General features: G+C 47.5%; 1 protein-coding gene across 26 annotated transcripts in view; it reads left to right on the forward strand.

The window, feature by feature from the left end:
• Positions 1-25,823, forward strand: part of LOC140388298 (contactin-4-like) — a 3,617,424-nt gene that overhangs the window by 2,604,751 nt on the left and 986,850 nt on the right. For all 26 annotated transcript variants that reach the window (XM_072472208.1, XM_072472210.1, XM_072472213.1 and 23 more), the window contains 3 exons: positions 9,004-9,207; positions 14,490-14,592; positions 16,133-16,314. In XM_072472208.1, coding sequence (XP_072328309.1) covers positions 9,004-9,207; positions 14,490-14,592; positions 16,133-16,314 — 489 coding nt within the window. The remainder of the gene's footprint in view (positions 1-9,003; positions 9,208-14,489; positions 14,593-16,132; positions 16,315-25,823) is intronic.

Below are 25,823 nucleotides of genomic sequence, written 5' to 3' on the forward strand. Positions count from 1 at the left end.
ACATTTGGTCTATTTTCAAAGCCCTTATCCACCAATCAAAATTACTCTGTTTGAACCTTTCAAACTCCATGTATGTTTCACCAAATTCTTTCCTTAAATTTCTAAACCTTTGTCTGTAAGCTTCAGGCACTAGCTCATATGCACTTAAGATGGATTTCTTCACCTCCTCATACGTTCCAGATACCTCCTCCGTTGTGATGCAAACACTTCACTAGCCCTACCTACTAGCTTTGTTTGAATCAGTAATACCCACATATCCTGTGGCCATTGCATTTGTTTAGCTACCTTCTCAAATGTAATGAAAAAGGCTTCTACCTCCTTCTCGTCAAAGCTTGGCAATGCTTGGACATATTTAAATAGATCCCCACCACATCTTCGACTATGACGCTCTGTCTCATTATCCTCATCCATCTTCCAGGTTTCTGTATTTGACTGAGTGTTTGCACGTGTGGTTGCCAGAAGTTATTGTTCAATATATACTTCAGCAACTGAGCGTTGATAGCCTCATTATTTTTTACAGCAAAATCTGACCCAACATATCGAGGCAGAAAAAGTCAAATTAATTCGAAATGCAAGGAAAAATAAATAGAACTGCTTAAAAATATTCCGTATGATGATAGAATCAAAGATTCATGGAATGTTCACAATATGAAAGGAGATCATTCGGCCCATCAAGTATGTGCCAGCTCTCTTCAAGACCAACTTAGCCATTCCCACCTCTTACCTATCCCCGCTTTTACGCGTTGCCTGCAAAGCTTCTTCTTGTTACTTATTCTTTCAATTCCCTTTTGAATTATCTGTTTGCTGTCATTTAAAAATCTACAGAAACCCTCCAATGCAAAAGGAGGCCCAATGAGTCTGCATTGGCCCTCCAAAAGAGCACCCAACCTGGGCCCAATTCCCAACCTGTCCCTGTAACCCCACCTAACATTTGCACACGAAGGGGCAATTTAGCATGGCTAATTCACCTAACTTGCACCTCTTTGGAAAGTGGTCGGAAACCGGAGAATCCAGAAGCAACCCGCACAGACACAGGGGGAACATGCAAACTCCATACAGAGAGTCACCCAAAGTCAGAATCGAACCCTGGCCCCTGCCACGGTGCCACCCTATTTCCTATTTCGTTTTCCATCTGAACTTTCTACTTCAGCCTGGTTTTTCTTGTATTATCAACCTGACAAATGTCATACATCCTCTTTTTCTGCTTCATCTTGGCCTTTACCTCACTCGCTACCTCCATCTTCCAGGGAGCTCTGATTTTGTTTGCCTTACTTTTCCTCATGGCGAAAATGTACCGTGCCAGTCCCTGAACCAACTTCCGTTCAAAGACACCCCATTATTCCATGACTGATTTGCTTGTCATTCTTCCAATCCAATTTACCTGGAACAGATCCATTCTCAACTCGCTGAAACTGGCACATGTCCAATCAAGTATTTCTATTTTAGATTGCCCTTCTCCTTTTTCACAGCTGATTTAAACCTTTTGATACCATGATTACTGCTCCATACATGTTCCCCATTTTACTTGATCCACTTAATCCACATATTTCTGCAGAACCAGGCCCATCAATTCCACCTTCCTCATTGGACTTGAAATGTACTGGTCAAGAAAACGCTCCTGAATATACTTCAGAAACTCTTCTCCTTCTCTGTCCACTGCACTATTTTTATCCCTGTCTACATTAGGATAATTAAACATCTATCAATAATGTAGTTGACGAAGAAGGCTAGACTCCTGTTCGCCGCTAAACTTTGCTTCACGCCAATTTACCGAGACCAACGAGCCGAATTCTTTTGAATCTGAATAACAGTAACATCGTGGCAAACTCTTCAATTTTTTGAAACTATTCAGCAAAATGGACATTTGTAAAACTGTCCGCATGTACCCATTTTAGTATAGCAAGTTGAATGCAAGTTGATCATGCAGCTAAAATAATAGAAGCCTGCTAAATTAAATACTGTTTCACGTCAAAGGCTTGCTTTACTCTCTCAACGTTTCAATTGATGGTTTAAAGATGACAGCTATCTACCTTGAATTTAAGATTGCCCAGTTTTCTTAAGTTACGGCAACTTTGATAATAAACGGAACACAATTAGCGTAGAAGTGCAGCAGGAATGTGAAAAGGAAATATACACCGGCCTACTCTTCAAATCTTAATCTTATCAGCTAATTTGGATTAAGTAGCCTTGCTGTATGATGTAGACACGATGAAGGTTTTTATTAGCCAACTAGTTGATACCAGTACAGATATTGCCAATATGCCTGCCACCTTCACAAATAATGGAGGCGATTCTCCCAAATAGAACACAAGTGTTCACGCCGTTGTGAACGCCGTCATGTTTCATGACGGCGCGAACCGGGCCCAGGTATGACGTATTCTGTCTCCCACAGGGGGCCAGCATGGTGCTGGAGCGGTTCACGCTGCTCCAGCCTCCCTTCCTGGTGCCAAATGGGCACCGCGCCAACCTGCGCATGCGCAGTTGGGATGCGCCAACCTGCACATGCACGGGGGACTTCTTCTGCCCGCCGGCCCCGACACAAAATGGCGTCGGTGTACAGGGGCCGGCCGCGCAGGAAAGTAGGTCCGGGTGGGGAAAGGCCATCCCGCTGATCAGTGGGCCCCGATCGCGGGCCAGACCCCATCGGAGGCACCCTCCCCCGGTGAAGGATCGCTTTTCCCCGCCCCACAGGCCGCCCCCCGGCCCTTCGTGCAGAGTTCCCGCCGGCAGTGACCAGGGGTGAACGGCGCCAGCGGGACTCTGTTGTATCCGCACGGCTGCTCGGCCCATCCGAGAATCGGCGGTCCCGCTTAAATATATTCAACGATGCCTTAAATATATTCAACGATGGAGCGTCCACAACCCTCTGAGGTTGAGAATTCCAAAGATTCACAACCCGTTGAGTGAAGTAATTTCTCCTCACCTCAGTCCCAAATGATATCCTAACCTGAGATGGTGACCCTGTGTTTTGCATTCCTCGACCAACCGAAACAATCTCTCAGCATCCACCCTGTCAAGCCCTCTCAGATCGCCTCTCCTAGAGAATAGAAACTCAATTTACTCAGCCTCTCATCTAAGGACAAATTCCCCTCATCCCAGGGGCCAATTTAGTGAACCTTGTTCCAAAGTAAGTATCTCCTTTGTTAAGTGTGGAGGCCAAACCACACGCAGTAGTTCAAATGTGCTGTCACCAAAACCCTGCATCATTGTAGCAAGGCTTCTTTATTCCTGTACTCTAATCCCCTTGTAATAAAGGCCAATGTGCCATTTGTCTTCATAAATGCTTGCTACATCTGCATACTAACTTTCAGTGTTCCACATGCAACCCAACCCAAGTCCCTTTGCACATACGTACACATTTCACACCTTTTATAAAAGATTCTTCTTTCCTATTCTTGCGTGGCAAGTGAAAAATGTCACACTTCCCCACATTACACATCTTGTTGCCCACTCACTTATCACTTTGCAGCCTCTCTGTGTCCTCCCACAGCTTACCTTTCAATTAAGCTGGGTATCATCAACAAACTTAGATGCATTACTCTCTCTTCATGAAGAGGTACTTGGGTCAGGACGGAGGGATGTAGTTAGGTCAGGGGGGTTGTCGAGAAGGGGGCTATAGGAGTATGGGGGCTGGGGTCAAGAGGTGATTCAGAGAAGTCAGTGTGAGTGATTGAGAGGTCAGTTCTCCAGTTACCCATGAGGTAGCCTCTGATTTATTTTGTCTCACATTTCTTGGGTATTAATTAAGTTCCTAAAACAGAACTGTCCAAAGTCTCCCACTCTAGCTGAAAGGCAGAAGCATTTGTGGAGGTTCTCAATGAGCAGGCAATTCCGTGTCAGCGTATTGCAAATTCCACAGGGTCCCGATGTGCTTCTTTGGGTCATATGTCCAGTCTCTGACAATCTGGAGAACATAAGATGTGGACTCTTGACTCTTCAGCTCTGTAACATATTCCTCAATCAATATTGTCATATCTCTGTTTTCACTGCCTTTCTTTTATCTTTCCTGAACACCTAAGAATATTTGGTTAGCACTTTTCCCTTCTTGAGCCAGCTATTTATTATTGCCACAAAATCAAATTCACATGTGACTATGTGCACCTGCAGCCAACCTTAGATACAATGCTTTATATGTTTACGTACATGTGGTGAAAACCTGAATTAGATCCATCGGTATCTGGTTAATTAATTATGCATTAATCGTAATTATATGAGAAATTATCCAATATACAATGAATAAAATATAATGAGCTAACGTTTGTAGCTTACTTTTAAATGTTGTACTAATTAATTGATCTAGCTTGTTTATAGGTTGATTAAATTAAATGCTTACCTGTAGACTCATCCCATTGGTCTCCTTATACTGTGCCACTGCTATCCATAAGACATTAAGTCCATAAGAAATAGTAAGTCCACTTTCCTGGCATTCCCCATAACCCTTGACTCTCCTGTCTTTCAAAAATCTGTCCAACTCAATCTTGAATATTCAGTGTCCAAAGGGTGGGACTAACTAAGTTGCTCTTGAAGTCACCTGGCTCTCTTAGACCACATTGTTCCACTCTCAATCTTTCCCTCTCCAAGTGCTCTGCCCCTGGGCTGCTTTGTTCTTCTCTTGGTCTTGCCCACTCCCACTGCTCCGTTCTTCACTCTGCCTCGAAACGTTTGACCTGACCTTCTTAAAATTAGGATTTTGTAATGTTTGGTCTCAAAGTAATGTACAAAATATAAATGGCTCATTTCAAAAGCATTTATCTTTCATTTCTGATTTCAGAAAATAATTTCTTCATCATTACCTTGCCCACCTTTGCCACTCATGTATTTTTGTTGTATCAGCTGACGTACTTGCCGCCTGCATTTCTATTTGCAGCGGGGGTGACTTCTGATAATTTCATCATAATTCCACAAATGTGGCTGGTATCTCTGGTGAAATTGTGAGGGTTCTTTTGAAACTAAGAGAATAACCAGATGGAATAGAGTTAAGGCAAGCGGCAGGTGGTTTCGAGGGGATGTGAGGAAAGGTTTTTTCACCCAGAGGGTGGTTGAAATCTAGAACTCACTGCCTGAAAGGGTGGCAGAGGCAGGAACCCTGACAATATTTAAGAAGTACTTAGATCAGCACTTTATGGCATTGCATACAAGGCTACGAGTCAAGTGCTGGAAAATGGGATGAGAGTAGTTAGGTGCTTGATGGCAAGCATGGACATGATGGACCAAAGGGCCTCTTTCCGTGCTGAAAAAGTCTATGACTCTGACTCACCAGTTAATGCCTGCCATCTTGATGCAATTAAAAACAATTAATATAAGATCAACAGTGCCTGTTTGCCATATCGCACATTTTACACCATTATAGCAAGATCAAGAGAGGGGCAGATGTGAGGTTAAACTTCAGTATCCATAGGATGCCATCTAAGATGCGCCACATTGCTGTTTGCTTTATTAGTGGCCGGAATTCACCGTCTTATGACATTATACAAATGTACAGGATGTGAAGAGTTAATATAATGTTAAGCTTAGCCACTAGGGAGAGCTAAGGGACAATACTATATATTGCACTGGCTCTTGGGCTTCGGGGGGAGATGAGATCTGGAGCTGACAACGATAAGATTCATAGTGTATTGCAGAGCTACTTAAGATATAATAGTTACGGTTAGTAGATAGAGATAGTGTTAGTGAGTGTAGTTTAATTCTTACATGTATGTTTGATATTCAGAATAAGTGTTGAACTCAAATTTAGTAATGGTAACAAAATTAGTTTAGTTCTTCAAAAGAGTTTTGTGTACCTTTGTGATCAGTGCGGGGTCCCGTATCCGCAGCCAGAGCGGCGAGAAGCACTCCAGGGGCCTGCTAGCCCCCTTCAGGTAGGAGAATCACTCAGGACTTTCTTCAGGAAAGTCCAGAGTGATTCGCCAGCGTAGGGATATAGCCCCATTATTGGAGAATCCCACTCCATATTACTGATACAATAAGTATTCGTTACTGCCTAATGACCTCTCTGACTCTGATAATTAGAGTTTAAAAGTGTTGTGACTCAATATTTCAGGTTTTTATTGTGGAGCTTTAAACATGTAAATTGAAATTGTTTTTTAATGCTTCCTTTCTATCTCAATGGATTGACAAGGAGGGAAAATCAATGTTTTGTTTGCTCTCATTATTTATCTTTCAGTATCTATTCTGCATTGAATTCATCCATTCTAATAGGCACTGCCTTTTCATCCTTGTGCTGGAAATTTCACGATTCCTGATCCAAAAAGCTATGACAAAGAGTCATCCAGACTCGAAACGTTGGCTCGGCTCTCTCTCCACAGATGCTGTCAGGCCTACTGAGACCTTTTTGTTTTTGTTCACGATCCTTCACTTTGATTGGTTAAGAAGATGCATATTTGCTTACCCTGGCCATTCAGGTTCCGAATGCCTTCCCTCACTCCAACATTCCAACAGCACTGCCAACAACTTGGCAAGCAAATATTTTTAAAAAACTCATGGACATGCAAGAGAAAATTGCCATTAGGTTGCCTACTGTAGCAAATTATGACCCATTAAAGGTCTTCAGTGATAAGAACTTGTTTTGCGTCATTCACAGATGCATTTCTCCACTCATTCAAGTGGGCAGAGATACAGAGAGATGAGGTTACATTTGAACTTATTTTACCAAGAATAAATCAAATGCAGATAAACTAATGTAATCAGATCACCCATTAATTAAACTCTCTCTCTTGATATCAAGTGTTCAACAAAACATTATAGTGACAAATGATACAATTAGATATCAGTTATGGTTCAGTTGGTAACATTTCAGGGTATTATTGATGGAACATTGCACTGTTGGATGTGCCATTTTTTAGATCAGGTTAAAACGAGTCCTCTCTGGTGGAAGTAAAAGATGCCATAGAAAAATCTCAAGGAAGAACAAGTGAGGTAGCTGCAGCGTACTGGCCATTAACCTATCCTCCCATCAACATCACATAAATACAGTATCTGGTCAGTATCACTTTGCTGTTTGTGAGAGCTTGCTGTGTGCACGTGAGCACTGCGTTTCCTACCTTAGAACAGTGATTATAATTCAGTGGGGGGGTTTTGGCTTTCAAAGAATGCTTTGAGACATTCAGTGGTTGTATAAATGCACTTCTTTCTTTTTGTCAACGAGCGAAAACAAAAAGAAATGGAATTCTTCCATTTTGAGACTAATTCTCTATTCAACTAAATGGCAATAAAGTCCCAGAGTGAGCGCATTTAGTTGCATGTTTCCCGGCGCTCACAGTACCGAGAAACACATGGCTATACAACGCAACTCGTGTTGTACAAGGATGCTCTGAGGGGCTGAGGCTATCCATAGACCCGTTTTGTACCCTCCACTCATCGGAACTCTCCAATGCAACAAGAGATCGGGCTGCCATTTTTAAATGGAGTCCTGGTGCGTCATTCTCCGTCAGCGGGAGTCTCCGTTTTGCCGGCGCCCGGGGGTTTCCCGACGGCGTGGGGCTGCCCCACAATGGGAAACCCCATTGACCGGCCGGTGTTACGGAGATTCCCGCCGGCCGGTCGGAGCAGAAATGTGGCGGGGCGGGTAGGAGAATTTCGCCCCAGATCTCCGAGGTCCCCAAAGCGATCCCTGACCCTCACCGAGCCCAACGCACTGTGGGAAGGTCCCCAGAGTGACCCCCCCTCCACCCACCCACCCCCGCCAACACCCACGCGGGGAACCTACAGCCCAATTGTGCATTCGCAGTGCCAACCTGGCACCCAGGCAGTGCCCATGCCAGCTGACAATGCCACCTGGTCACCTTGGCAGCACCAGGCTGGTACCTAGGCACCACACTGCCCAAAGGGTATGAAGCTGCAGGCCTCTGATCCCCTAGGAAACCCCCACAAGCTCCGTTCCATCTGGTACCTGTTTTGGGACCAGTCCTGAACGGCGCTCGCCCGAGATCTCCAAGACTAAGGGGGCGATGTCAAAGCCTCAGGTATTTCGGGAATCTGCACATTAGAGTGAGAGCTCTAATAAGCAGATTTGCATCGCAACATCTTGCGAGATTGCATTGGATCTCGCAAGGTGTTTCAAGCTGGGTAGATGCCGGGAACAGGCTCTCCCAGCTCCTATGTGCCGAGCTGCCTTTCATGGCTGGGGCAGGATTGCTGGGGTGTATCCCACTGCTATGTCCAGTGGAAAACACACCAAATTGTCTGGCCCCGAACTCATTAATTATGCATCTGGGTGTTGAATGCTATGTTCATTGCTGGGGCAGACCTTGATGGTGCATAGTCCGCCACCCTAGCCAGGTGCCATATTGAAAACGCTGATCCACGATTGAAGAAAGAAGGTGGACCTCCTGCAAATGAAGATAGATCTCTGGGAGCTCGCTGAGACCGAAAGATGGACATCCTGAGAATGAAGCTGGGTCTCCAGGAACATTCTTGAGGCTGGAACATGGATCCCCTCCAGGGCACCTAATCCAGAAGGTCCATCTTTAGATGTTCCCCTGACCCACTGCTGTGATGTTCCAGCATCCGAGGTTATGGGCGGCCTCCATCCTGATCTCCAGATGCAGCCCCAGGCATTGGTCAGATGAGTCCCAACATCTGCACGCCATTTTGTTTGCTCATGTTTCCTGCTGGCTCGTTTACCCACCAGTATTGTGAAGAATCTGGTGTTGGGGGAATGGGGGGTGTCAGACCTTCATCTGCATCCAATTAACAGCGAGACAATGAGGTTCAAGCCACCTCTGGCTGATTTTCCAACCAGCCATGGCGGGGACCAGTAAACAATCCTGCTGGAAATCCATGGCAGCGTGAAACCGATTTCTGGGCCTCTCGCCATATTCACCCTCCATGCACGTCATTGATCACGGCAGCGGATGCCTGGGAGAATTCCTGCTTGTGTATTTGTTTTTTCCTAAAGTATGCCATAAACACTTCAAATGTGGTGTACTACTTTATTTCATGAAGGGTTCAGTCTGACATGTGAAATAATTGAATTAATGTGGTGAACTATTACCTGTTTTTCAGAACTGAAATATACCTGGATATTTAACCAGCTTCCAACCTTCGTGGAACAAGATAATCGCCGCTTTGTATCTCAAAAAACTGGCAACTTGTACATATCAAAAGTGGAGGTATCGGATGTTGGTTCCTACATCTGTGAGATAGAAAACACAGTAACCAATAAGAAAGTTCTGAGCCCACCTACCCCTTTAGTACTACGTACTGATGGTAAGCTTTCCATCTCTTCATCTTAACCATCCCATATGGGAAGCACTGAGTATAAAACCCCTGACACACAACCCTCATGCAGCATATTTGTATTTTTTCTCTTTCGAATACCTTGGTGACTTGTGTTTTAAATACATTGGATGAATGACATGCTTTGTACGTTATTGCACCTCAATGTGTTTTTAAAGGAGAAATTATTTTAAAAGATATCACAAAATTATGAACAGAATCACTGGGCAATATGCACTTATCATTCCATTAACAGAATTCACCATATAAGCTATTTTTATCCTTTCCTTCAATTCCCTGCTGCCCCCCAACTCTACAGCATTCTCATCCCCCTACCCCCGCAACCCAGCCCTGCATTCCTCCTCCATGCTGCTTACAAGAAGAAGGCAAAATTAATAATGAATGGCAAGGTACCTCGGGTGAGCTGTCTTCAACCAGCTCCTGTGTGCTGTAGTTAACATAGCCACTGGGGATGCAAACATGAATTAATTAATCATTATCATTTAAATATGAATTTCTTGTTCAGAATGAGCAAAGTCCAATATCAAAGCTCAAGGTGATCAAAACGTGTCCATTGTATAATTTAGACATGATGACTGAAAAAAATTTTGACTGGTGTGAACCTTCCAGCAAAGTTATTCCGTGAAAGGAAATAACTCAGATTGAAATAACTGTAGTCATGATGTGGTCAAAGTCTGGTGGATAGCTGGAATTTAAATTCATTTTATACATGAGTGGTTGGGCCTCTACCAAGACGATAGATTGGTGCTCACTTTTAGTAAAGATTTCACCTGTGAGCTTGTGGTAAACCACGTGACTGTATTGTCTGGTCTGTACTGTTCCATACATGCTTGGGCTTGTCCAGATTGGCTCCGCCTGCGGCTCCTCCCCTCGGGGCTTTCTGTATAAGAGTGGCAAGTCTCCGCCTCCGGCCCCAGTTCGGGTCCAGAGGCTGGAGACTTGCTGTTTAGTGTATTAAAGCCTCAGTTAACTTTATCAACTCGTCGTGTATTATTAATGGTGTATCAGAGCAAATATTCCCTTCAAAAGTAGATCCTGATAGATTTTTTGTTTGATAGAATTTTTTTGTCATCATAGTTCCTTTACAAATCTCCTTTTTAATTTGAAGTGGGTGCAATTCGTTCTTAAACCAAAAGAATATTTATAACAACATTTTTCAAAAACCTTGACAACATTGAAGACATCTTCCAGAAATTTGCCTTCTCATTGCATAATTTTTCTGGGAAAAATCATTAGGATCCCTTTGACCATACATATCATTCGGTAAATGTGCCAACAAGAATTTGGAAAATAATGCTTTTCTCCCATGAAGAAAAAGACAGGAATGTTGTTCTAAAATAAACAAATAAGGTTTGCACCTAATTTGATTTATAAAACTACTTTAATATGGCATTTTTTCCCAAAAAATCTGGGCCGGGATTCTCCGAAATCCTGGCCAAGTGTTGACGCCGGCGTGAAAACCGACGGGAGCGACGCTGGCGTCGTCGGGCCTCCAGGCCCAGTCATTCTCCCCTTCCTCGGGGGCTAGCATGGTGCCAGAGGGTTCTGCGCTGCTCTGGCGCTGAACCCAGCCCTACACGGCTGGCGGATCCGCGCATGCGCTGCGTGCCTGGCACGACACGGCCGGTGTGGGTCCGCGCATGCGCGCCACGGGTTCGCGCATGGGCGCCACGGCCGTCTCCGTGCCGGCTTTCAGACATGGCGGAGCCCGACAGGGGTTGCCCCCGATCGCAGACCTGGCCACCGTGGAGGCCCCCCCCCGGAGTCGGCTCCCCCCGCTCCCCCACCAGGATGGCTCCGCAGCCAGAACGACGAAGTCCCGCCGGGTAGGACCATATGCGAACGACGTCGGCGGGACTTGGCGGAACTTGGTGGGCACTTGGCCTGTCGAGCGCAGAGAATTGCTGTGGGGGCCGCTTTCAACAGCCCCCAACCGGCGCCGCGGCGATTCTCCAACTTGGCGTGGGCTTGTAGAATCCTGCCCCTGATCTTTCTGCTGGAATAATTTTTTCTAGTGCGGTTATTTTTATGTTTAACTTTGCTTTGAATAAAAAATCATGGGGGCATATTAACCTGTACATTTTTAAACTTGTTCCTCATACATGGACAACACAAACAAAGTTGTATTCATGGCCCATTGCCAGTTGCTCAGAGGTCCAGGTGTGCTGCTCTTTGGAGTTGCTGCTGTCCTTTGTTGATTGTGCTCCCATAATGGCATGATGAAGGGAATTCTGGGATATTAAACCAGGATTCATAAACAGTGTAATATGCTACAGATGGGAACATGAGCACAGATTGGTCAGACATCAAACATAGCACAATGGCAGATTTTCATCCAGTACTCTTCACCCACATTTATGTGAAATATGAACTCCCAGTTTTAGAGCTGGAACTGCGAAGGAATCTCTGTTGGCATTGAGAGCACATATAGGACTTACACTGACAGGGGGAAGGGCCTAAAGCTTTTTTTTTGCGTAGCATAGCTTTTAATTATTCCAGTCATTTTCTCGCAGATTAACTGTGGGTTTGAATGTGGTGCCTTCCTGATTTACCAAGTTTTGGGAGACTGATAGAAAACAGGAAATGTTGGAAATGCTCAGCAGGTTTACCAATGTTTATGGAAAGAGAAACCGAGCTAATAGGCAGAGTTCTCTCATTTTGTGAAGAAGTGCCATGGCGGAGGCAGGAACATGGAGTGTTTCCCGCTGTGGTAGCCAGCGGGAAAACATGCCAAATCGTCCAGCCCTGCTGCATTAATTAGGCATGTCCGCTGTTCTATCTGGGCACCACAATGAAAAGGCGCCCAACATCACAGATGCACCGTTGAAGAAAGAAGATGGACTTCCTGAAAATGAAGATAGGTCTCTGGGATCACTCCGAGAGATTGAAAGATGGACCTCCTGAGAAAGAAGATGGATTTCAATGAACATCCTGAGGCTGGAAGATGTACCCCTTTCAGGACGCTGAATCTGATAAGTTCACTTGCAGATGTTCCCCAGACCCACTGCTGTGGTGCTCCATGGCCTAGGATTGCGGGCGGCTTTCATCCTGAACTCCGGAGGCAGCCCCAGACATTGTGCAGATGAGTCCCGATATCTGTTCCGAATGCATTTCACACTGGCATGTTTTTCCAATGACACCACGAAGAAACTGGAAGGGGGGAGATCAGGCCTTCATCTGCATCCCATTAACGGGATGCACCAGCAGACGATCAATGAAAATTCACGCTGCTGTGAAACCAATTTCTGTGTCTCCTGTCATTTCCTACCCCCACGCCCCATCAATGAACATGCCCGCTCGGTCTTAGGAGAATGCCACTCAATGTTTCAGGTCGATGATATTTTATGCTGTTTGTCATGACCTTTCATGCTATTGTAAGGTCATTAATCTGAAACATTGGTCAGGATTTTCAGCAACCCCCCCCCCCCCCCCCCCCCCCCCCCCCACCACTACCACCACCACCACCTTACCGTGGCAGATTTTCCAGTGGCGGAGGCGGCACACCATTGACCACCGGCAGGATCGTCCGGTCCCACTGAAGTCAGTGGCCATTTGCGTTGCTTGCTAGTCACACCACCGGGGAACCCAGTTTTGGGGTTGCCTTCAGTGAGGCTGGAAGATGCCACTGGCAGGAAGGGACAGAACAAAGTTGCTGCCCAACCTGCTGAGCATTTCCAGCATTTTCTGCTTTTAGTTCAGATTTTTTCGGCATCTGCAGCATTCTGATTTTGGGAGAGTGATGTCTATACACGAGTCCCCTGATTTTGCATTCTGCTGAGAGTTGTCCAGGTACATAGATGCCAACATGAGGGGCCAAATACACCATATTTACATGTGGAAAACTAGATTCTTCATCCTGATAGTATACAAATAGATGCACATTTTCTTGAATTTCTGGTGATATTGAGATTAAGGAGCTGGGTTTTTTGTTTCCACCAAACCAACAGATTTAAAAATAATGAAGGATTAGTGTACTAAAACTGGCTCAGCTTTACTCAAATGCACAACCTCACACGCTGAATAAAATCACTGTTGTGTTATTTTAAAAATATCAAGCTGCATGACTGACATTCAGAATAATAGACATTTGGATACAATAATTTGTGTCTCAGAAAGTATGAAATTCAAGGTAGCCCAGAATTATAAAGGAATCATTCAGACAAAGAAAAAAAGTGATGTAGTAAATCACATCATATGTGGCTCAAGGGAAGTTTCTGAGACGAGAAATAAGGGATCCTGATGTTTTGATCATTAGGCCAGAATTCTTCAGCCATTGGGATTATTTTTTCCAGTTGTAAAGCACCGTCGCCCATGTGTTTCTCACTGACGTGGGGTGGCTCCAATGGGAAACCCCATTGACAAGCGACGGGAAGAGCGAATCCTGCCACCAGCGAATGGCGTGCTTCCGAGAAACACAGGGCTGGGGGACGGAGAATCCTTTTTTACAAAGGTACCCAATTTGTTTTCCAATTAAAGAGCAATTTAGCGTAACCAATTCACCTACCCTACGCATCTTTTAGGGTTTTGAGTGTGAGACCCACGCAGACACGGGGGGAATGTGCAATCTCGACATGGACAGTGACCCGGGGCTGTGATTGAAACCGGGTCCTCGGCACCGTGAAGCAGCAGTGCTAACCACTGAACCACTGTGCTGCCATGGGAGCAGAAAATCCTTCCTTTAATTTGCTCTGGCTTTCGGCATCTCTTAAGAACCTTCAAGTCTGCTTGAACACTTCATTTTCCTCACCTCATTTCAGCTATTGCTACTTTAATAAGTAAATGGTGCCTCAAATACATTTTTCAAGATAATATTGATAATACTTACACACACATTGTGAAAATGAAGGGTGAAACTGTTGACATAATTTGGCATTTTACATGCCTTATACTCTTCTGTGAATTTGTGACATGGAAATATTGCTACAAATGGAGGAAATAACCAGGAAAGTTTGAAAAATTGCAATCTGAATGTAGCTCTTGTTGAATTGACTCTGCTCCAAGATGGGCTGCAATTATACGCTTCCATTGATATTTAGTTGAATGATACAATCAGCTTCACATTTCAGTTTCAGACTTTTCAAAAATGTGCTGAACAATTGAGGAGGCATCATTAAGCAATGAATGTAATCGTGGTATTGAAGCTCATAATTAATTATGCATAAAAGCTGTTATCCATGCGAGGATAAAACTATTGCTTAATAAGTGTTCAGGACTCAGTGAAGAATGAAGATGTTTGCCTTGTGTTTTAACAGGGGTGATGGGTGAATATGAACCAAAGATTGAAGTTCGTTTCCCAGAAACTGTTTTTGCAGCTAAAGGATCGACAGTGAACCTGGAATGCTTTGCATTGGGAAAGTAGGTTTTTGGATTTTAATGAGAATGACAAAGTGTTGTGCTGAATCGAATGGCAATATTTATCATCGATGATTTTGTTGGAATATCTTTAATTCACTAAATATCTGGCAAAGTGAAGACTGAGATCACATTAATGGACCATAATCATGTTGGATTTTTTATTCTTCTCTGTGCAACACATGGATCTGTCAGTAGCTCTAATAGAAGGGCAATTCTTCGAGCCCCGCGCCGGACCGGAGAATCGGCATAACCACGCCACGCGCCCCAATCCCGGTGCGTGATTCTCCGAGGTACGGCGAATCGGCGCCATTTGCACCGGCGCGTTTGCCGGGGCCGCCGATTCTCCGGCCCGAATGGGCCGAGTGGCCGCGCCGATACGACAGAGTCCCGCTGGCGCCGTTCACCCCTGGTCGCTGCCGGCAGGAACTCTGCGCGGACGGTCGGGGGGCGGCCTGTGGGTGGGGGAGGGGGGCTTTTTCACTGGGGGGGGGGGGCCTCCGATGGGGTCTGGCCCGCGGTCGGGGCCCACCGATCGGCGGGCCCGCCTCTCTCCCCCCCCCACCCCCCCCGGGCCTACTTTCTGGCGCGCCCGGCCCCTGAACACCGTCGCCATCGTGAGTCGGGGCCGGCGCACTAAAGAAGTCTCCCGCGCATGCACATGTTGGCGCTGCCCAACTACGCATGCACGGGTTGGCATGGCGCCCATTTGGCACCGCGAAAGGAGGCTGGAACGGCGTGAACCGCTCCAGCACCGTGTTGGCCCCTATGGGGGCCAGATTCTGTCGTACCCGGACCCGGTTCGCGTCATCGTGAAACGCGACGGCGTTCACGATGGCGCGAACACTTGGGCTCCATATTGGAGAATCACCCCCAATATCTGTCAGTAGCTCTAATAGAAGAACACTTATTTGATTCCCAATCTTACTTTGGGTTAAAATGGGGTGCCTTCAATCGCAGTTGTGAAGTTAAATGAATCCCTTCTCACCCCATCCATGTTGAGTATAGAATAATGTGATAACAAGTGGGTTGGCTGAGAGAGATAAAAAGAATACAGTTGCACTTCAACAAGAAAGGGAAATCCTAAACCTGCTTCAGTACCTATCGGTACATCAGTTTAAAGAAGAAAAATCGCCCTTGTAAATCATAGACACACTTAGAATTATGCACAGTATGTTAGATGTCATTGCACCCATACTTGACCCAAGTGTTGGAGTTATTTGTACAACTTAATTCACAGAATCATCAAACTCTGATTATGAATATTTTGGAGTTGAGGTGAGCAATCTATTAATATGAAAAAAGATAGCCTTATCTATAAAATGTAGGCGAGTATAAAATGTAGGCGAATAACTCCTGAACTATATTCAAGAAAGGAAGCATGTTGCCCACTTTGTCAATGGTCAGCAATGTGCAAAAGACCTACTTCTGTCTGATATTTGTGCGGCTAACCAGTCAGAAGGAATTCTCTTTTTTTTATTTCAAGAATCATTGTTGTCCTCCATCTGTTACTCATTATTTATTTCTACCCATTCCATTTCAGTCCGGTCCCCACTATTAGCTGGAGAAGAATTGGCAGTTCATTTTCTGATAAGGTCAAAGTGAACAAAACGGATGGTGTTCTTGAAATCACAAACTTCCAGCAGAAGGACTCGGGGACGTATGAATGCACCGCTGAAAATTCAAGAGGAAAGAACACTGCACGAGGACAGTTGGTTTTTTATGGTAGGTTACACAATTCAACTGAATATATTTACTGAACAACAAATGTCCACCGATGTTATTGCTGTACAATCCTGATTAAATCTTACCTTTGCTTACAAACACAGATCAAAGCATACAGTATTTGAGATGACAGTAGCGTCTTGTAGGAGAGATTTAAGCAGCAATTGGTGACATATGCTTCAGCTCAGGAACAGTTTGTCATGATGTTCAGCACTGGGATATGCAAAATTCTTCTCCAATAATCATTCAGTGCGATGAATGGAATTTGCATATAACTCTAATGTAGTGTTCTGGCTGGCACAGTAAATGGGCCATTTATAGCGAAGACGGTTATTGAAACTGTCAAATTGGAGACCTTTGATCAAAGACTTTGTCTTGTCACTTGTCTTTCTTTCTTAACAAACTCATACCCCTGTCGAATTGTTTCCCCTGCTATTTTCTGTTTACTCTGTGGAAATCAATTCTTTTGAAATTTAGAAGGAACGTGCCTTTGCAAATAGAATATTGGTCTTATTTCTCTGTGGGGACTGTCTTGTTTCTCTGTGGGGACTGAATTGTGTGCACAGGGAACTATGGCTGGGAATATCTGCTCCCGTTTTTATTGGGTGGGTTTGGTGACGGGAGCAGAAAATATCACTGGATTCCCAAATTGCATTTGACATCCTCGCCACGATTGTCGCTGCCAATGACAAAAAAGGAATCCTGGGGCGGGATTCTCCGCTCACCGGCGGGGCGGGCCGTACCGGCGCCAAGCAGTGGCGTGAACCACTCGGGTGTCTGGCCTCCCCAAAGGTGTGGAATCCTCCGCACATTCGTGGGCTAGGCCGGCGCCAGAGTGTTTGGCGCCACAACAACCGGCGGCGAAGGGCCTCCGCCAGCCGGCGCAAGTTGCCGCATGCGCGGGAGCGCCAGCATGTTCTGGCGCATGCGCCGAACCACTAGCGTGATCCCACCACATGCGCAGTGGGTTTCTTCTCCGTGCCGGCCATCGCAGAGGTTCACAGCAGCCGACGCGGAGGGAAAGAGTGCCCCCACAGCACAGGCCCGCCTGCGGATTGGTGGGTTCCGAATGCGGGCCAGGCCACCGTAGGGGCCCAACCCCGGGCCAGATTCCCCCTCGCCCCCCCGAGGACTCCGCAGGCCACCCACAGAGCCAGGTCCCACCGGTAAGGACCTGTTGTGATTTACGTCGGCGGGACTGGCTGAAAACAGGCGGCCGCTTGGCCGGAGAATCATTGGGGGGCGCGCTGCTAGCAGCCGCCGACCGGCGCAGCGTGATTCCCACCCCCGAGGCCGGAGAATTCGGCAGCCGGCGTCAGGGCGGGATTCACGCCGCCCCCCCGGCAATTCTCCGACCTGGTGGGGGATCGGAGAATCCCGCTCCTGATGTTCAAAATCAGGAACACCATCATAAATTTAAATATCATTATCAGGCCTGTATGCCTTATCTTCTCTCTCTTCCCCCCACCCACCGCCATTAGATGTAAGATAACCAATTTGCGTTGATGTGAAGGCAAACCGGCATGAATTACGACTGGTTTCCCACAGATTGCACTTGACAGGCAGACCTCCAGGAGGAGCTCAGGTGATGCCTTACTCAGGATGGAAAGGGTCACTGTTTCCTGGCACTTTCTGGGCACTTCCCCCAGCGCTACCTCCCAGCACTGCCACCGTAACTGCCCCTGGCATTGTCTGAACAACAGCACATTCATGACTCTCTTCTGGTGTCAGGCCGCCAGCTTCTTGAAAGGGCTGCACAGAGGGAAGATAAGGGAAGCCTGGGATACGGCTTTCAGTGCGTTTGAGGGTGGAGACGGGGAGTAACCATGGACTGAAGGTTCCACACAATCAAAAGGGCAGTAGGGGGCAGTCTGGAGGCAGGATGTCGACAAGGGCAACGCAAATGGAAAAATACATCATGATCAGTATCCCATTGCAGCTGAGACTGTTCAGCTTGAGCTCAATTAACATACTTGGAGTCAGAATGGTGATGCAATCGTGTCCTTATGTGTGAGAGTGCCAATGACTCCTGCTGAGCATTTAACTCTTGATGCATGGACTTCCAAAACTAATGACTGCCTTGGTACGGCTTTACTGACTGGGCAAGAAACTATATTCCCTGAGAAAGGTGGCCATGATCCTCTGCCCAAGGGTAGTGCTCCTAATCCTTGGCTCTCTGCTGAAGTGCCTATTGACAGTTACTCCCCCATGCACTAAGTTGAGCGTAAGGTTTTGGAGTGAAACTGAGGACAAATCCTGTGCCTAAGATGAGATTCAGGATGCAGTAGAGTGGCCAAAGCTGGCACCATTTGGTCAAGTGGTGTGGAGTGGAGAAGTTGTGAGGTCTTGCCCAACTAGCATGCAAACTAAGAACTGGGCATCAATTCTGTGGCCAGGACATGAGTCAATGGGCTTTGAAAGGCAGCTGCAGACAATGAATGGACAAAGGTCTTTGGGACACAAATGCAAACTGTCAAGTCTCTCTGGTACTGCATGAGGAGACTGCTAGAAACATGGAACCTGGTGATCTTGTTGTCATTCTTTGGGCAGCATGGTTGGTGCAGGCTTCGATCACCGAACGGCCTGTTCCTGTATTGTACTTTTCTTTGTTCTTTATTCTCGCTTATAGGCGGGAAGGGAAGAAGACATCAACTGTGGTGCTTGGCTCATGAAAGGCAGAAGTAGGCACAACCATCAAGAGGAAGGGGTGGCAGGGCCTGCTCCACACACAAGAGGATAAATCCCAGAAAGCTATTTCTCATAGATGCCCAATAAGACCCAGGGTCGGCAGATGGCAGCTGACATACCTGCAGCTGTCTGAGAACCAGTGTCACCAAAGACTATGCATATCCATGGAAATGGGTGGTAACAGTTGCCACCTACTGCATGATTTGGTGACATGGGGACTTGGCAGGCATCCATTGACATTGTCACTGAAAGTGACTGCAGTGCTCAACTTTTACACTCGTGGGACAGCACGGTGGCGCTGTGGTTAGCACTCCTGCCTCATGGCGCCGAGGTCCCAGGTTATATCTCAGCTCTGGGTCACTGTCCGTGTGGAGTTTGCACATTCTCCCCGCGTTTGCGTGGGTTTCACCCCCACAAGCCAAAGATGTGCAGGGTAGGTGGATTGGCCATGCTAAATTGCCCCTTACTTGGAAAAAATTAATTGGTTACTCTAAATTTATTTAAAAAAAAAAAAAAAAATTTACACTCATGGATCCTTGTCAGACTCTGTGGCCTCTGTGGGATTTTGCAAGCCTGCACCTGGGAAGAGACAGACCCAATCTTTGCGAGGGCACACAACTTTGTTCATTTCAACTGAGACCAGGCAGGCCAGGAAGCAAGCGTAATGGGATTTCTGCAGATCTCTGGTTTTCCACAGATGCAGGGTGTCATTGACTGCACTCATGTAGCATTCAGAGCTCTGTAGCATCAACCTGTCAACTATGTGATCGGTGAGGGCTTCCACCCACAATGTTCAGCTTCCACCCTGCAAGGGTGTGCCCAATTCACAGATTATGTACACATCTCCTACATTCTCAGTTGCTCTCAGATCCCTGACATGTTTTATGGTCCACAGAGGCTGCAAGGTTGTCTTCTCGGGGCGTGGGTTACCCACTGAAGATGTGACTGATGCCCACTGTGTGTCTCCTTAAATGAGGAGGATATTGAAGGGATTGAGGCTGAGAAGGTCTTAGAGGGCGAGGATGTCGGCCATGAGGCAATGACAAAGTCCATGCAAGGCAGATAAACTCAGGACGCACTCTTTGATGCTAGGTTCATGGAAGGTGTTGAGGACATCCAGTGAGGATACCCCATTTGCTTCACATGGCTTCTGTGGACATTGTATTCCTATCTGATCAGTGGCAGTGCATGTTTCCTCTGTGATAAGGTTCCTGTCATGCAATGGATGCCCCACCTCACACCACTGAACACCCGGGTTCAATCCCGGCCCCGGGTTACTGTCTGTGTGGAGGCACACATTCTCCCTGAATCTGGCTGAATCTCACCCCCACAACCGAACAATGTGCAGGGTAGATGGATTGGCCACGCTAAATTGCCTTTAATTGGAAATGTTTTTAAAAATGCAGCGAATGCCCATAGTCCCTACATTCCAGCAGGATGATGATGACAGTGTGGACAGACCATAGTGTCAAACCCCCCACGAAACTTCCAGAGTGGAAATGATTGTCTTCCCCATGTTTCTCGCGGAGAGCGAGTTCCCCCGCTGAGGATCGGGGGCACACCATTCAGCAATGTATAAAAGGTTGACCAGTAAGGCATCGACTGTGAAGAGACCCAGTAGGGATTGTGATGATATGCATAAAGCAATTCTTTATATAATTTTATACACAACCTCCGACCAACAGGTGGCAGTGTGACAGTATAAGTCTACCATGCAGCTCTGTGCCTCGAGGCAGCTGGGAGTAAGTCATGTTGGCGGATAGACGTATTTTGCAGTAGCACAACAATTGTTAGTTAGTGTTCGTAGTTTGTTATTTATTTATCCAACTATCTTTACCACGCAGTTGTTTCATAGTAAATTATTTAAACTAGATGTTCTGTTGTGCACCACTCATATCAGCCAATCCACAGAACATGATAGGGATCTACCGGGAGTTCGATATAATGTAACGGTAAATAAACCAAAGTGCTTTATTCTTAATCGGTGTGGACTCCCCGTGTCCTTATTAAACCTAGATCCTCACAGTGCTTCTGTGAATATCTGACTGTTGTCTGGCTGATGGCAACTCCCTTGCTGTCAATGACCAAGGTTATATTATGGCAATGCAATGGGGAAAGATTGACCTCTCCTGATCTTAGGGCATCCTCAATGAGTTTAACATTTGAGGAGCACAATGTCACTGGAGGCTGGAGCTGATGGGGTGTGGAGTCAACTACAGAGGGCAGACAGGGAGATTGACAGGAATCCATGAATCCAGCCCTGGACATTGTAGCAGACATCCTCATTCCCTACAAGACACAGGCATGACTGATGTGTTCAGTCATTGTGAAGGAACACCATTAATATGCTGGAAACATTTCACAAAGCAGAGGGAGGAAGCCCTGGACTGAGCACCTGCCTTTATATTGTGCAGGAATCAGGTTTTCACTTCAGAATGACAGGAACACCGCTCATTATAACAAGGAGCCACAGAAAGGGTGAAATGGGTAGGAGTTATATCCAAATGATTAGCATCCATGCCCATGCAGCTACAACTTTTTAACCTTCCTCAACCCTGCGACTCGGTCTTGGTGTATCCCCAACATCCACAGTGGAGGTGAAGACATCCTTTTTCAGTGCTACACCCTGTTGTCTGTGATGATCTTGGCACGTGTCCTAGTCCTGGGGAGCCTCAGCCTGCTTTTGGGGTCCTGCTGTGTGGCAGTGCCAGTCTCCTCAGCCTGTGGAGCTGGTTCAGTCACCGGAAGAGGGTATTCATATGGGCAGGACAGTCCCAGACTCACCGGGGTGGACGATCCCGGGGTGTGCATCAGCTGACCCACTTCCCTGTGAGCTCAGCAGTGCAGGGCAGAAGTCTTGAACCAAGGTCTCTACTGCAACCGCCACCCTGCCAGTGTTGACCTCTATGTGTTGGCCTGTCAACACAGTCAATCACCTCAGACCGAAGGCAGATGTATTCCTCTGGAGGCTTGTAATTTGCGGAGTGATGCAGACATCCCTTTTCTCTCCCTTACCTTTGGAGCACCAGCAACTGAGGCATGTCTGACTCCAGAGGCTTCTAGACCAGCTTCTAGACCTAGCCATGGCAAAGATACCTTTTGTAAGGGCCACGAAGAATCCAGCACGAGTTTTAAGGATACAAAATAATAACGTTTATTTACTATAACAATATATACATAACAGTAGCAGTAACTTCCCTTGCTACCTTCTCCTTCCTGCTGGTTCCTGAACTGGCCAGCTTATTTATACTAGGAGTTTCTCCGCCCCCCTCATTGGGGAAGTTCTTACTCCCCTAGGATTGTGGGATAGTCATTAGTCCCCAGCCAATCGTAAGTAGGCAGGTTATAACATTCCTCCCCCGCAAAGTCCAAGGAATCCACCGAAGACCCTGGCGAAGGAAGGCGTCAAACTCGTTTGGCCGCAGGCCGGACGGCATTTGCACGCGGCGCTGGATCAGGCGGCGTATAACGAGACGGAGACCGGCGCTTCCGTGATGAACGGAGCGGTTGTACATCCACGGCCTGTGGACCCGAGGATTCCCCCTCTGATGCATCCTGTGTCTCCATCTCGGAGTCAGAGTCTGCTGCCTCCATCATGTCAGCGTCTCTATCTCCATTCGGTCCCGTAACGACCTGCGCAGGCTTCGAGTGAGGCACCAGTGGAAGATTTTCCCTTGTCTCTGGTCTTTGCGGCTGTTGAAATGAGCTCCGGGGGCGGGGAATCTTTTGAGGGGATGATCTTCTGGACCGGACGTGGTCTACATGTTTTCGCTGGAGACGACCCTGGGCTTGCACCTGGTAAGATATAGGGCCCGTTTGGCGAAAGATTACGCCAGGAACCCATTGGGCACCACCAGCAAAATTCCGCACGAATACTGGGTCACCGGGCGCAAACTGCCGAATCGGACGATGCCGAGACAATCCCTGTCCCTGCCGTTCTTGTGTGCGGCGTACTTTTGCGTCAATGTCCGGGAAGACCATACTAAGGCGGGTGCGAAGTCTTCGGCCCATTAGGAGTTCTGCGGGAGCTACCCCAGTCACTGCATGGGGGGTGGTCCTGTACGTAAACAAAAAGCGAGCCAGTCTCGTGTCCATTGATCCGGAAGACTGCTTCTTTAGGCCTCTTTTGAATGTTTGCACTGCACGCTCTGCCAACCCATTTGAAGCCGGGTGGTAAGGGGCAGTGCAGATATGGCGGATGCCGTTCATCTTTGTAAACCTAGCAAACTCCTCACTCGTGAATGGAGTGCCATTATCCGTGACCAGCACCTCAGGGAGGCCATGCGTACTAAATGATAAACGCATCTTTTCAATTGTTGCGCAGGACGTTGTCCCCTGCATCTTATGCACCTCCAGCCATTTGGACTGGGCGTCAATCAGTAGAAGGAACATGGGTCCCTGAAAAGGGCCTGCGAAATCTGCATGTAAGCGTGCCCAAGGCCGCCCTGGCCATTCCCAGTGATGTAGGGGCACAGCCGGCGGAAGCTTCTGATGCTCCTGGCAAATGGATCAGTTTTGGGCCACCTTCTCAATGTCGGTGTCGAGGCCTGGCCACCAGACATAACTCCGGGCCAACATTTTCATCTTGGTCACGCCCGGATGCCCATTGTGCAAGTCTGATAATATCAGCTCCTGGCCTTTTTCCGGGACAATCACACGCATCCCCCACAAGAGGATGCCGTCTTCCACGCTGAACTCTGACAGCTTGGAGGAAAATGCCCGCAACTCGCCTGGGAGCTGTCTATGCTGCCCACCATACAGGACTATGTGCCGAACCTTTGACAGGACTGGCTCCGTCTGGGTCCACTCACGGATCTGTGATGCCGTGACAGGCAAGGTGTCCATAAACTTTAGGGTTGCAACCACCTCACCGGTCGTGGGGGTCGACATAGGGCCGGTCGATAAAGGCAATCGGCTCAGTGCGTCGGCATTTGCTATCTGCGTACCTGGTTTGTGCTCCAGAGAATACTCATATGCAGCAAGCAACAAAGCCCAGCGCTGGATCCGTGCAGAAGCAATGGGCGGTATTGGCTTATCCTCTCTGAAGAGTCCCAGCAGGGGCTTATGATCAGTCACGATAGTGAAATGGCGGCCGTACACATACTGGTGGAAGCGTTTCACCGCGAAAACCACTGCCAGGCTCTCCTTCTCGATCTGCACGTACTTTTTCTCCGCTGCAGTCAATGTGCGGGAGGCGAAAGCTATCGGTCGCTCGGCCCCGTTCTCCATCTTGTGGGACAGGACAGCCCCAATACCATACGGGGATGCATCACATGTGACGAGCAAAGGCTTTCCCGGATCATAGTGGGTTAGTAACCCAGACGACGACAATTGTTGCTTTACCCGCCGGAAAGCGGTTTCTTGCGGCTGACCCCAAACCCAGGTGTGATTTTTCTTTAGCAGCAGGTGCAAGGGGGCCAGTGTAGTTGCCAGATTGGGGAGGAACTTCCCGTAATAGTTTACGAGACCGAGAAAAGAACGAAGATGCAAAGTGTCAGTTGGGGTGGGGGCATGTTGAATTGCACGCACCCTCTCTGCGACGGGGTGCAGACCCTCGCGGTCCACCCGATAACCTAGGTAGACTACTTCTTTTTGCCTGAAATACGCACTTTGTGACGTAAACAGACTCCAGCCTCCGAAAGGCGTCTAAGGACAGCCTCCAGATTTTCCAAATGCTCTTGCTCCGACGTCCCTGTAATCAACACGTCATCTAGGTAGACAGCCACACGTGGTAAACCTCTCAAAACGCCCTCCATAACACGTTGAAAAATTGCGCAGGCAGAGGATACTCCAAAGGGCAACCGTGTATATTCATACAGGCCCCGGTGTGTGTTAATTGTTACATATGGTCGGGAGGCAGGGTCCAGCTCCAACTGCAGGTAGGCGTGACTCATATCTAATTTTGTGAATGAGAGTCCACCTGCAAGTTTCGCGTAGAGATCCTCTATGCGAGGCATTGGGTATCGGTCGAGTCGGGAAATTGTATTCACTGTAAGTTTATAGTCGCCACACAAGCGAACTGTGGCATCTGGCTTCATTACTGGTACAATTGGTGCTGCCCAGTCAGCAAAACGGACGGGCCTGATAATACCCAAACTCTCTAAACGAGTGAGCTCCCCTTCTACCTTCTCGAGCAAAGCGTAAGGCACTGGGCGCGCCCGGAAATAGCGCGGCGTGGCTCCTGGTTCAACTTGGATACGGGCTACGGCCCCTTTTATTTTCCCCAAACCAGGCTGGAATACCTCTGGGTATCGTCCTAGCACCTCAGTCAACCCTCCAGAAACTGTTTGGAGGATGTGCTGCCATTGCAACCGCAAATGGCGTAACCAGTCCCGACCCAACAGGCTGGGCCCATGGCCACGCACTACGATAAGTGGGAAACGCCCCTCCTGGCGTCCATAGACAACAGGGGTCATTGTAGTTCCTGCAATGTCCAGCGGTTCCCCCGTGAAGGTGGGCAACCTGGCCTGTGAGTCAGATAATGTAAGGGTCTGTATACCCTGCTTGATGCGGTCGAATGTCCTCTGGGCGATCACGGAGACCGCTGCGCCAGTATCCAACTCCATCTCCAGCGGGTGGCCATTGACCCGTACTGTCACCTTAATGGGGGCCACACGGGGAGCTGCCACACAATGCAGCTGCAGGCAGTCGTCCTCCGTCTCCACGTCCTCAGGAGTGGTCGCCGCAGGTTCATCTACATGGAAGGTACGGCCTCTTGGCTGGTCCCAGTTACGGCCCCTGGGCTGGTCCCAGTTTCGGTCGGAACGACGGCGCCTCTGGCATCCCCAGGACCGCCGTCCACGACTGGGTCGGCGCCTACA

This window comes from Scyliorhinus torazame, chromosome 13 (genome assembly GCF_047496885.1).
Source record: "Scyliorhinus torazame isolate Kashiwa2021f chromosome 13, sScyTor2.1, whole genome shotgun sequence".
Classification (NCBI taxonomy): Eukaryota; Metazoa; Chordata; class Chondrichthyes; order Carcharhiniformes; family Scyliorhinidae; genus Scyliorhinus; species Scyliorhinus torazame.